At 41.5% G+C, this 12,273-nt stretch overlaps 2 protein-coding genes across 2 annotated transcripts; both read left to right on the top strand.

Moving 5' to 3' along the window:
* The first annotated feature begins 925 nt into the window (after window positions 1-925).
* On the top strand, window positions 926-6,109 carry LOC109473232. The gene is made up of 4 exons (XM_019773108.1): window positions 926-1,673; window positions 3,779-3,892; window positions 4,935-5,585; window positions 5,898-6,109. Exons 1-4 carry the CDS (start codon window positions 926-928, stop codon window positions 6,107-6,109), a joined length of 1,725 nt encoding a protein of 574 aa, XP_019628667.1.
* Window positions 6,110-7,689: 1,580 nt separating this feature from the next.
* LOC109473231 lies at window positions 7,690-11,600 on the top strand. The gene is made up of 6 exons (XM_019773107.1): window positions 7,690-8,431; window positions 9,181-9,303; window positions 9,808-9,917; window positions 10,098-10,182; window positions 10,531-11,175; window positions 11,383-11,600. Exons 1-6 carry the CDS (start codon window positions 7,690-7,692, stop codon window positions 11,598-11,600), a joined length of 1,923 nt encoding a protein of 640 aa, XP_019628666.1.
* Window positions 11,601-12,273: the final 673 nt, after the last annotated feature.

Below are 12,273 nucleotides of genomic sequence, written 5' to 3'. Positions count from 1 at the left end.
CCCCAACATAGTAAAATACAAACGAAGTAACTGAGGATAAAATACAATAATAAATAAGAAGAAAATAATCACTATATACAAGTGTGCAATTAATCATAAGGTAACATAACCGTTGGCTCCCAGCTACAAGTTCTGTCTTCTGACGAAATGAAGTCACCGATCGGAAGTGGCCTAAATTAAGATATCCTAATAAGTCAATTACCTTCCATACTAGAGATTTGCCAGTCCAAATCCATGGCCAAGCCTTTATAGCTAAAAACAGAATTCATAGTCAATGCAGTGTACACTACTTCGTACACATCGCAACAAGAGAAGCACAAAAACGTATTTATTTTTATTACTAACATACGTTTCTTTGGTATGGGAACCAATGCTATGTATGAAAAAGGGTATACGTTTGCAATATATAAGTAGCATAAAGATAGTAATCATAGGTTTGCAACCTTGTATAACGTTAAAGGGCAGCATCACTAAATGTTTAAACTTAAGAATTACAATAAATTTTCCAATCACTGGACATTCCGTTGGGAATGAATTAATTTCAGCAATTGGCTAGACTAACAGTACGAAATAAGTATCTAATCGCTGCGACCAGCCGTCTTTAAATTGGTGCGAAGATTGTCTACTGACCCAATGTGATTAATATGGTCTCAAATAATAACTATGTATAAAATATTACAAGAAAACCACAGAAACCTAAAACAACATCACTCTGCAATACAGCTGGCTTTCGTGCGCTCCTCACCTTTTCAGGAGCTGTAGGACTGCCGGTGATGCAGGTGGTGTAAAAGAATTACCGGCATTGCTCTGACTCAAACATTTGAATGGTTGCGATGAACAAGGCAGCTAATGTTCTACATAGCTGAAAAAGATGGAAGCTGCACAAGCAGAGCCACTTCATACCCGAGACTCTACTGACTCCACAATGGATCCTGTAGATCAACAGGGCTGCGAGCCCCACTGGGTCCCGACCGGTCAAGAGGAGCGGCAAGACACCCCACCCGGCCATGTGAAAGACCCATGGCAGGGCGTCCGTAGCGACGCTTCGGCCGAGCACTCTGACCAGAACGATGGGCATGGTTACAGCCCTGACAACGTTGCAGAACGTTCATTATTACAGACTACCTGCACTTCTTATACAAACATCGGCAAAACTAAGCAGAGTCAGGCATGTACGCACGTTGACCGAGTTATACAGAATCAAGCACTCTATGCTGATAATTCACAGGTAGACACAGGAGACCCCACGTCAACCGACATCTACGATACCAAAGGTCATGACGCAAATAACTTAGGACAATACCAGCTGAGGGATACCTTCGTTACAGAAGCATCATCCACTCCCTATCAATGTGGTGGAGAGGTCGACGATGCAAGTGTGGACAATGGTAGAAATATAGAAGCAGACGACTTCGACCAGTCTGTCAGCAAACAATTGAAGGATGCCGAAAGCTTTGATGAAAATAAGTCTAAATCGGAGGAGGGTGTCACTGCAGACGATAGTTCTATCCGTCCGTATGCAGTCGCGTATCAACAGGATGGAAAACCAAACGGTGAAGAGGACGATATCATTGACATCCAACCCTACGCCGTTGTTTATGACGAACAACCACTGCCTGGCCATTCTGTCGATAATTCTCAAAGCGCATGTGGACAACCCAACACCAGTCCAGGTTAGTTTGTCACCGTTACACGCTTATAGTAAGTTAAAGGAAACTTGTTAACAAAGGAAACTTGTTAACCAACGAAACTTGTTATTAACCAATGAAACCAATGACAAATGTGGGGTCGTTGGGCGTAAAGACAAAGCGTTCGGTTCGGAACTAAGAGGTCCCGGGTTCGAGTCCTGCCATGCCACCGATCTTGTGCCCTTTGGAAAGTCACTTTACACGACTTTCCTCACTCAACTCAGGTGTCCGTTCATAAGATCATACAGTTGTCCTCTACGTTGGTGTTGGCATAGAATAATGCCAGGTTGATTTGATTATATGGATGACATCCGCGCGCGCATGAATTTTCGGCCGTTTTAAAAAAAAAGGTTTTCAACCATACTGTAAATCGTGCAAAACAGTTGCTAAATGAGCAAAAATATACCATAAGTTGCAAGGAAAACATTTAGAAACGATATCAATGTCGTAGAATGCCAAAATCAAAGGAAAAAAGACAAAAATTTAAGAAATGAATTCGAAGAGTAGATTATTCACCATAACATATTTTGTGCCATTTGTTCAACCTTCATGACCACGTATACACGGTGGTCTGTCACTTCGGTATTCTTTCCCATTGCTAGGCGCGTTCTAAAAGGTATCGGGTTACAATACGCTATTTTGGCCGGTTTTGGCCTACCAGTAAAACACTTGAAAATAAACAAAAAGGATTCAATGGTAAATTTCGTCAAATTAAAATGAAATTATTGCCTTAACATCCTTTCAATATTAGCTGTTTATGTTAAATCATTGATTTTTCAAAATTTCGCTCCGAAAGACGATTTTTTTCGGGTTTCCGACCACAAGTCATGCTATGTTTTTAGGCAAACATCGTTTTAACCTAGCTACGTATATTACCCCAGATTACCGATTTTTATATTTTTCGACGACTAGGAATAAGATAAAAAAATCGTGTTTTAGGGATTTTTTTAATTTCTGATTTTAAGTCTAGTTTTTGTCGACATATTGGTGAAAAAATGATTTGTTTTTACATTTTTCGCACTAAATTACCCATAATTCAAAATTGAGGCCATTTTTCAAAAATCCCTAAAACACGATTTTCGGGACAACCGTAACGGTCATTTTGAGCCGTGAATGGGGTATGCTTGACTTTCCATGCTTGCAGGTTAAAACGAGTTTTGCAGGCATGTCATGTCGACCAAAAGTCTGCATTGTGTTATTCATACTGGTGTAAAGAATCATTACAGTATTCAAGGTCACCCAAGGATACGACAGTAGCTTCGCTACATGTTACATGTCCACAAAAAATGATAGCGGACATGTATTGTCCACGAAACTGTTTGTATCTATAGAAAAGTGTTGTTTTTTATCTGTTGCAAGACACGGAGGCAGAAAGGCTTGTTTTGCCGCTTAATTGTAAATGGCCGCAGGTGACCCCGAAATAGAACGCGGGTTCGATTCGAATTGCCCAGATCGAACACTATCGAACACAGTTCGGGTTCTATGGCATGTGGGAACTTTGCAACCCAGATTTTACCACCGTGATATTTCATAGTGAAAGCAACTTTTTTTTTGCAAAACTTTTTTTTATTCGCACGCGCGCATCAGTTTTGGGGTTCCCAGAGGATGTCATCCATATAATCAAATCAACATGGCCTAAGAAGAGAAAACTTAAGTGTGCAGTCACCATGTCACCACGACAAAATAAACACTCCTTTATGTATGGCACAGGCATTATACTTAATGTTGGTGTGTCACATCATGTTTAGGATGTGTGACATCGAGAATATTTGATTATTAACCAAATCTTTGCTTGGAACAATCTTTTAAATGCAGTTCACGTGGTTCCTTCTTAAAGAAATGAGCTATTTTATAAAGCTATATACGGTTATGAATATCATTTTAGGCATATTATTCATCAAGATCCATGCAGAGTGGTAGCTACAGCTTGTATTAACGAGCGAAAAGATACGACGAATTAAAATATCAACTAAGATTAACATCTGGACACCTCTGACCGAACCTACTACTGGGCCAGCATGATTGCCCATGTATGGGAAGACATGGCAGCCCCTAAATGTAACTAACCTCTAACTTAATTTTATCTACAGAATCTGCTGACGGCAAGAACGACGGATTACTGCCCAACCCCATATACAGCAGTAACGTGTTACACCAAAACCCCATGTACGCCCCAAATGTTGCACAGCCAAGGGCAGGTGGAGGTAAGGTGTTGCCCAACTAAAATGTTTCTTTTAACAAAGGGTTTCTGTATTTCACTTGCATTGCCACAAATGAACATCGTGTTCGCTTGTCTGTATGTCCACATAACTTCAATGGAACAGCCTTTATATCCGGCAACAAGGTTTAAACTAAGTCTAGTGTATGTCTAATTCGGTGGAGGAGAAAGAGAGGGTTAATGTCTAGTACTAAGTAGAAAAGGAGAGAAGAAGAAGTAGTAGTAAAAAAACATCACATTGATTAATACCCGTAGAAAGGAATGTAATGTTTTAATTGTTTCTTTTTTCTTTTTTCCTTTCTTTTCCTTCTTGTTGTCCAGATCATAGATGTGTATGTCTGGCATGTGCAATCACTTTAGGCTTGGTCGTGGTGACACTGGTTCTGGCTGCGATCTTCATGCCAAGGAAGGAAGACAGTAACACGCAAACGGTAAATGGTCTTGATTTGCCCGTGGCTTCAGCAGTGTGATTTCTGTTTAAGACTGTTAAGAGATATGCGACACGATTGTTCTGAAACAAAAGATGGATTTTTAGTGTGCATTTCTACTTTGCATGTGTTTGTAACGACTCCTTCGTTCTTTCCCATCTCAGACCTGGACAGACCCCACCTTGACAGATATAAACACAGATGGCGTAACCCAGAACATGGACTACACGTTACTCCCAGAAATAAAAGGTGTTTCATCGTTCAGTTCAGTTGCGTTTGAAATTGCTAAATGAATACAATGTTAATCATTGAACTACAAAAAATGTTAACAGTGAAATAACCAGATTCATTCATAACTTATCTTTTTAATTTTTATTGATCAAGTACTTTCACATCATCACAGATGAATAGCTCGTGATTTAGAATCACTTGCCTGATCATATACACGATTTGAACATCAAAACGATATTAATAATGCTACAAGTTTTATCAAAGATTACATTGTTAAAATGAAATGTAACTGAAAAAAATATTTCTGGACTCAAAAATTTTTGCTTAAAAAAATCTATTGAGCTATAAAGTTTCTTATTATTTTTTTAGAGAAAGAAAATAAAGAGCTCAAGCAAACGACGATCGTCTTCGGACGAAACGGTGAAGAATCGGCCGAGTGTTTCGGACTGAACTCTGTCGCCGTGTCGCCTGGCAACGAAATATTCATAGCTGACACCTACAACAGGCAGGTTCAAGTCTTTAGCATGAAGGGCATCTCCCTCCGCCATTTCCCCACCGTTATCTCGGGGGGAAACTCCGAGACGTTTGAACCCGATGACATCTCCATCGACGGGGAGGGCCATGTGTGGGTTCTTGGGGCTACAGAATATACGTCAGGGTTTATTGTGCGGTATACAAAAATGGGAAGTCACCTAACAACACTCCGTGCAACGTTCAGCAATAATTCCTTCTCTGCCATGTCGGTGGACACACTTCGTAATCTAGTCGTAGCGATAGAGCACTGGTGGGATTATGGGGAAGTAAAGATTTTGCATTTCAATGGCACTGTAGTGCACAGGTTTCAGGTGCAGCAGTTCTTTGGGGACCCCCCTGGGGTGGTCGCTGTGGGACGGGAGGGAAACGTGTTTGTGGCCGACAGTTACGGAGATGCACGCGTGCACGTCTATAACAACACGGGTCAATACCTTTTCAGTTTTGGGGATGACAACATTGGTAAGGGTCAAGCAGAAATCAGCCTGGGTCTGGAAGAAATGGGAGAGGGTCTGACAGAGATGGGTCTGGGTCTGGAAGAAATGGGAGAGGGTCAGACAGAGATGGGCCTGGGTCTGGAAGAAATCGGCCTGGGTCTGGAAGAAATCGGCCTGGGTCTGGGCCAGGCAGAAATGGGAGAGGGTCAGACAGAGATGGGCCTGGGTCTGGAAGAAATGGGAGAGGGTCAGACAGAGATGGGCCTGGGTCTGGAAGAAATCGGCCTGGGTCTGGAAAAAATCGGCCTGGGTCTGGAAGAAGTCAAATTCGAGGATATGACCGGAGCCGACGAGAATGAGGCAGTCATGGGAATCTGTACAGACGGTTCAGGAAACGTTCTGCTGGTCCGGTCAGGCGGGGCGGTAGACATGTTTACGGAAGACGGGCGGTACGTGCGCCGCGTTGGTCCCAGTAGAGCTGGCGGCGTGGCAGTAGCTCCCGGTGGGCATCTGGTAGTAACTATTGTTAACAGCAGTAACGTCACAATACTCTCTTACTACTTGGAGGATCCATAGTGACAAATTAACAGTTTGCACATTGCCCAGTTCTGCCAATTTATGTTAGGTCTAGCTTCAGTAGTCACGTAAACTGTGTAGTAGAATGTTTGGAAATCAAGAGATTTTGTCATACCTGATGTTGTATTCTTTACAAAAACATGAACAATGATGTTAGGGAATTCAAGGAAGGTGAAAATGTGTATCAAGCACCTGTTTGATACTGCGTTAAGGATGTCCAAGGCAAACGTTATCTTCTGTGCTGGAGGTTGTCGGTTTGAGGTAATCAAATCTTGCAGCATTGCTTGCGTCTTACGTACCCTGCTTGAAAACAGCAGCCCTGTGAGACCTTATATGTATTAATTATGATCACAATTAGCTGCACTGGCCCTACGTATATGTACTCTATCTTGATCACCAGATTCCCTTCGCTTAACTGAATGCTGGCAAATCTGGCGTCACAATCTCACGCTACTTGTACTAATCCCGCTAATTCTAGTGTCTTCGTTCTTTGTGAAGGATGTTACAGAAGTAACATATAGTCTAATTATAAAACTATATGCAAAGAGTGATACACCTTCTTTGGTGATGATAATATGAATGTATCGTCAACAAAAACACTGTAAAAGTAATCTAGGTCACAACTTTAGTGCAGCTTTTGGAAAGTTGAATGTTTAAAATAATGACAATGTTACGTTCTGAGACACATAGCATAAACACTAGTGCTGAAAAAAAAGGTGGCCATCTGGACTGAAGCAGACAAATTACGGTTTGCTTCAAAGTGGATGATGACATGTTTACTACAGCCTAATCCAATACAATCCAATACATATCAGGTATGTACAGAAATTGTCTACCAACCTATTTTCTACCTTGAATTTTGTATTCCAAATAAGAATTACAAATCAGCCACATCAGTAACATATGATCAGAAAACGATATGAATCAAAGAAATATCATCAAAATTATGCTGATATTGTTCTTTGATTAAACGTGGACTCATTTTGATGTTTGTTAGGTGTAATCAAACTATATATCTATCTTTCTTTGTCATTTTTTTAAAGAAAAGGTTGAGGAACCAATGATAAGTATGAAAAAGGGTAATTATACGTTTGCTATATATAATTAGCATAAAGATAGTAATCATAGGTTTGCAATCTTGTATAGGGCACGTTAAAGGGCAGCATCAATAAATGTTTAAACTTAAAAATCACAATAAATTTTCCAAAACAACAATCAATCACTGGACATTCCGTTAGGAATAAATTAATTTCAGCAATTGGCTAGACTAATAGTAAATAATATGTATCTAATCGCTGCGACCAGCCGTCTTTAAATCAATACAAAGATTGTCTACGACCCAATATATGGGCTTAAATAAATATATGTAAAAATAATGTAAAAATGCTACAAGAAAACCACAGAAACCTAAAAAAAACCACCACTCTGCAATATGGCTGGCTTTCGTGCGCTCCTCACCTTTTCAGGGGCTGTAAGACTGCCGGTGATGTAGATGGTGTTAAAGAATTACCGGCATTGATTCTGACTCAAACATTCGAATGGATGATATTCTACATACCCGAGACTCTGCTGACTCCACGATGGATCCTGTAGATCAACAGGGCAGCCAGCCCCACTGGGTCCCGACCGGTCCAGAGGAGCGGCAAGACACCCCACCCGGCCATATGAAAGACCCGTTGCAGGGCGTCCATTGCGACACTTCGGCCGAACAAACTGACCAGAACGACGGACATGGTTACAGCCCTGACAACGTTGCAGAACGTACATTATTACAGACTTTCTGCACTTCTTATACAAACATCGGCAAAACTAAGCAGAGTCAGGCATGTACGCACGTTGACCGAGTTATACAGAACCAAGCACTCTATGCTGATAATTCACAGGTAGACGCAGGAGACCCCACGTCAACCGACATCTACGATACCAAAGGTCATAACGCAAATAACGTAGGACAATACCAGCTGAGGGATACCTTCGTTAAAGAAGCATCATCCACTGCCTATCAATGTGGTGGAGAGGTCGACGATGCAAGTGTGGACAATGGTAGAAATACAGAAGCAGACGACTTCGACCAGTCTGTCAGCAAACAATTGAAGGATGCCGAAAGCCCCGATGAGAATAAGTCGGAGGAGGGTGTCACTGCAGACGATAGTTCTATCCGTCCGTATGCAATCGCGTATCAACAGGATGGAAAACCAAACGGTGAAGAGGACGATATCATTGACATCCAACCCTACGCCGTTGTTTATGACGAACAACCACTGCCTGGCCATTCTGTCGATAATTCTCAAAGCGCATGTGGACAACCCAACACCAGTCCAGGTTAGTTTGTCACCGTTACACGCTTATAATAAGTTAAAGGAAACTTGTTAACAAAGGAAACTTGTTAACCAACGAAACTTGTTATTAACCAATGAAACCAATGACAAATGTGGGGTCGTTGGGCGTAAAGACAAAGCGTTCGGTTCGGAACCAAGAGGTCCCGGGTTCGAATCCTGCCATGCCACCGATCTCGTGCCCTTGGAAAGGCACTTTACACGACTTTCCTCACTCAACTCAGGTGTCCCTTCATAAGATCATACAGTTGTCCTCTACGTTGGTGTTGGCATAGAATAAGTAGAGAAAACTTAAGTGTGAAGTCACCATGTCACCACGACAAAATAAACACTCCATTATGCCAATTTCGATAAGAAAATGTTTATGTATGTATGGCAGAGGCATTATACTTAATGTTGGTGTGTCACATCGAGTTCAGGATGTGTGACATCGGGTATATTTGATTAACCAAATTTTTGCTTGGAACAATCTTTAAATGCAGTTTACGCGGTTTTTTCTTGAAGAAATTAGCTATTTTATAGAGCTATATGAATATCATTTTAGGCATATTATTTATCAAGATCCGTGCAGAGTGATAGCTACAGCTTGTACTAACGAGCTAAAAGATACGACGAATTAAAAGTAGCAATCTAGGTTAACATCTGGACACCTCTGACCGAACCTATTGGAGCATGATTGCCCATGTGTCGGAAGACACGGCAGTCTATAAATCGAACAAACCTCTTCCTTAATTTTATCTGCAGAATCTGCTGACGGCAAGAAGGACGGATTACTGCCCAACCCCATGTACAGCGGGAACGTGTTACACCAAAACCCCATGTACGCCCCAAATGTTGCACAGCCTAGGGCAGATAGAGGTGAGGTGTCACCCAACTAAAATGTTTTTTTTTTTATTTCACTTGAGATAAATAAGAAATAAAGAAACATCGTATTTGCTTGTCTGTATGTCAAAATAACTTCAATGGAACAACCTTTATCATATCCGGCAACTTTTAAAATATCGGTTGCTTTTCAGACAGGGTATCTGAAGCAGGTATCAATTGGGTTCTGTTACTAATATTATTTTGTTATTCACTGTTAGGTGTGCCTTTAAAACTGATTTAGCTATAAATTGCGCATGACCAGAAGATTAGTGAAAAACTTTACTGGTCTGACACCCCCCCCCTCCATCTAGTTTATTTCTTTTAAAATTATAGTTAAATTCTAAATTTTTAGTCTCGTCTAGTTAATGTCTAGTAGAAAAGAAGAGGTAGAAAACGTCACTTTGATTAATACCCGTTGAGAGGAATGGTATCCTGTATACCTTCGTTGGTAATGTTCTTATTCTTATGTTTCTTATTATTTTCCTTCTTGCTGTCCAGATCATAGATGTGTATGTCTGGCATGTGCAATCACTTTAGGCTTGGTCGTGGTGACACTGGTTCTGGCCGCGATCTTCAAGCCAAGGAAGGAAGACAGTAACACGCAAACGGTAAATGGTCTTGATTTGCCCGTGGCTTCAGCAGTGTGATTTCTGTTTAAGACTGTTAAGAGATAGGCGACACGATTGTTCTGAAACAGAAGATGGATTTTCTAGTTGTGAACTTGAGACATTTAACGTTGTTTCCTTTGCAGATGTTTGTAACGACTCTTTGGTTCTTTCCCATCTCAGACATGGACAAACCCCACCATAACAAATATAAGGTCAGATGGCGTAACCCAGAACATGGACTACACGTTACTCCCAGAAATAAAAGGTGATTCATCGTTCAGTTCAGTTGCGTTTGAAATTGCTAAATGAATACAATGTTAATCATTGAACTACAAAAAATGTTAACAGTGAAATAACCAGATTCATTCATAACTTATCTTTTTAATTTTTATTGGTCAAGTACTTTCACATCATCACAGATGAATAGCTCGTGATTTAGAATCACTTGCCTGATCATATACACGATTTGAACATGAAAACGATATTAATAATGCTACAAGTTTTATCAAAGATTACATTGTTAAAATGAAATGTAACTGAAAAAAAATTTCTGGACTCAAAAATTTTTTCTTAAAAAAATCTATTGAGCTATAAAGTTTCTTATTTTTTTTAGAGAAAGAAAATAAAGAGCTCAAGCAAACGACGATCGTCTTCGGACGAAACGGTGAAGAATCGGCCGAGTGTTTCGGACTGAACTCTGTCGCCGTGTCGCCTGGCAACGAAATATTCATAGCTGACACCTACAACAGGCAGGTTCAAGTCTTCAGCATGAAGGGCATCTCCCTCCGCCAATTCCCCACCGTTATCTCGGGGGAAAACTCCGAGACGTTTGAACCCGATGACATCTCCATCGACGGGGAGGGCCATGTGTGGGTTCTCGGGGGTACAGAATATACGTCAGGGTTTATTGTTCGGTATACAAAAATGGGAAGTTACCTAACAACACTCCGCGCAACGTTCAGCAATAATTCCTTCTATGCCATGACGGTGGACACACTTCGTAATCTTGTCGTAGCGACAGAGCACTGGTGGGATTATGGGGAAGTCAAGCTTCTGCATTTCAATGGTACTGTAGAGCGCAGGTTTCAGGTGCAGCAGGTCTTGGGGGACCTCCCTGGGGTGGTCGCTGTGGGACGGGAGGGAAACCTGTTTGTGGCCGACAGTTACGCAGATGCACGCGTGCACGTCTATAACAACACGGGTCAGTACCTTTTCAGTTTGGGGGATGACAACATTGGTGAGGGTCAGACAGAAATCGGTATGGGTCTGGCAGAAATGGGCGAAGGTCAGACAGAAATCGGCCCGGGTCTGGCAGGAATGGGCGAGGGTCAGACAGAAATCGGCCTGGGTCTGGCAGAAATGGGCGAGGGTCAGACAGAAATCGGCGAGGGTCAGACAGAAATCGGCCTGGGTCTGGAAGAAGTCAAATTTGAGGACATGACCGAAGCCGACGAGAATGAGGCAGACGAAGTCATGGGAATCTGTACAGACGGTTCAGGAAACGTTCTGCTGGTCCGGTCAGGCGGGGCGGTAGACATATTTACAGAAGACGGGCGGTACGTGCGCCGCGTTGTTACCAGTAGAGCTGGCGGCGTGGCAGTAGCCCCCGGTGGACAGCTGGTAGTGACTGATGTTCACAGCAGTAACGTCACAATACTCTCTCACTACTTGGAGGATCCATAGTGACAAATTAACAGTTTGCACATTGCCCAGTTCTGCCAAGTTATGTTAGGTCTAGCTTCAGTAGTCACGTAAATTGTGTGGTAGAATGTTTGGAAATCAAGAGGTTTTGTCATACCTGATGTTGTATTCTTTACAAAAACATGAACAATGATGTTAGGGAAGTCAAGTAAGGTGAAAATGATATTGCGTTAGGCATGTCCAGTGCAAACGTTAACTTCTGTGCAGGAGTCATTTTCGGTTTGAGGTAATCAAATCTTACAGCATTGCTTGCGTCTTACGTACCCTGCTTGAAAACACCAGCTTTGTGAGACCTTATCTGTATCAATTATGATCACAATTAGCTGCACTGGCCCTACGTATATGTACTCTATCTTGATCAGCAGATTTCCTTCGCTTAACTGAATACTGGCAAGTCTGGCGTCACAATCTCACACTACTAGTACTAATCCCGCAAATTCTAGTGTCTTCGTTCTTTGTATAGGATGTTAACTCTAGATGTAGAGATCATTACAGGAAGTTCAGAGTACCAAAAGTTACTCTTTGGATTATTGATTCGGGATGGATACTGAATTTACATATAGTCTAATTATAAAACTGTATGCAAAAAGTGATACGCTTTGTTGGGTGATGATAATGTATCGTAAAAAACACTATGAAAGTAATCTAGGTTACA

Source organism: Branchiostoma belcheri, unplaced genomic scaffold, assembly GCF_001625305.1.
Source record: "Branchiostoma belcheri isolate BF01 breed outbred unplaced genomic scaffold, Haploidv18h27 scaffold296, whole genome shotgun sequence".
In the NCBI taxonomy this organism is placed as follows: Eukaryota; Metazoa; Chordata; class Leptocardii; order Amphioxiformes; family Branchiostomatidae; genus Branchiostoma; species Branchiostoma belcheri.
The sequence above is the reverse complement of the archived record's forward strand: the minus strand, read 5'-3'. Positions and strand labels throughout refer to the sequence as shown.

Coding starts and splice junctions, on each gene's coding strand:
- LOC109473231 (XM_019773107.1), top strand. CDS start 7,690: ATGGATCCTGTAGATCAACAGGGCAGCCAGCCCCACTGGGTCCCGACC. Junction 8,432..9,180: donor ACAACCCAACACCAGTCCAG/GTTAGTTTGTCA, acceptor CTTCCTTAATTT/TATCTGCAGAATCTGCTGAC. Junction 10,183..10,530: donor GTTACTCCCAGAAATAAAAG/GTGATTCATCGT, acceptor TATTTTTTTTAG/AGAAAGAAAATAAAGAGCTC.
- LOC109473232 (XM_019773108.1), top strand. CDS start 926: ATGGATCCTGTAGATCAACAGGGCTGCGAGCCCCACTGGGTCCCGACC. Junction 3,893..4,934: donor ACAGCCAAGGGCAGGTGGAG/GTAAGGTGTTGC, acceptor TTATTTTTTTAG/AGAAAGAAAATAAAGAGCTC. Junction 5,586..5,897: donor TCAAGCAGAAATCAGCCTGG/GTCTGGAAGAAA, acceptor AGAATGAGGCAG/TCATGGGAATCTGTACAGAC.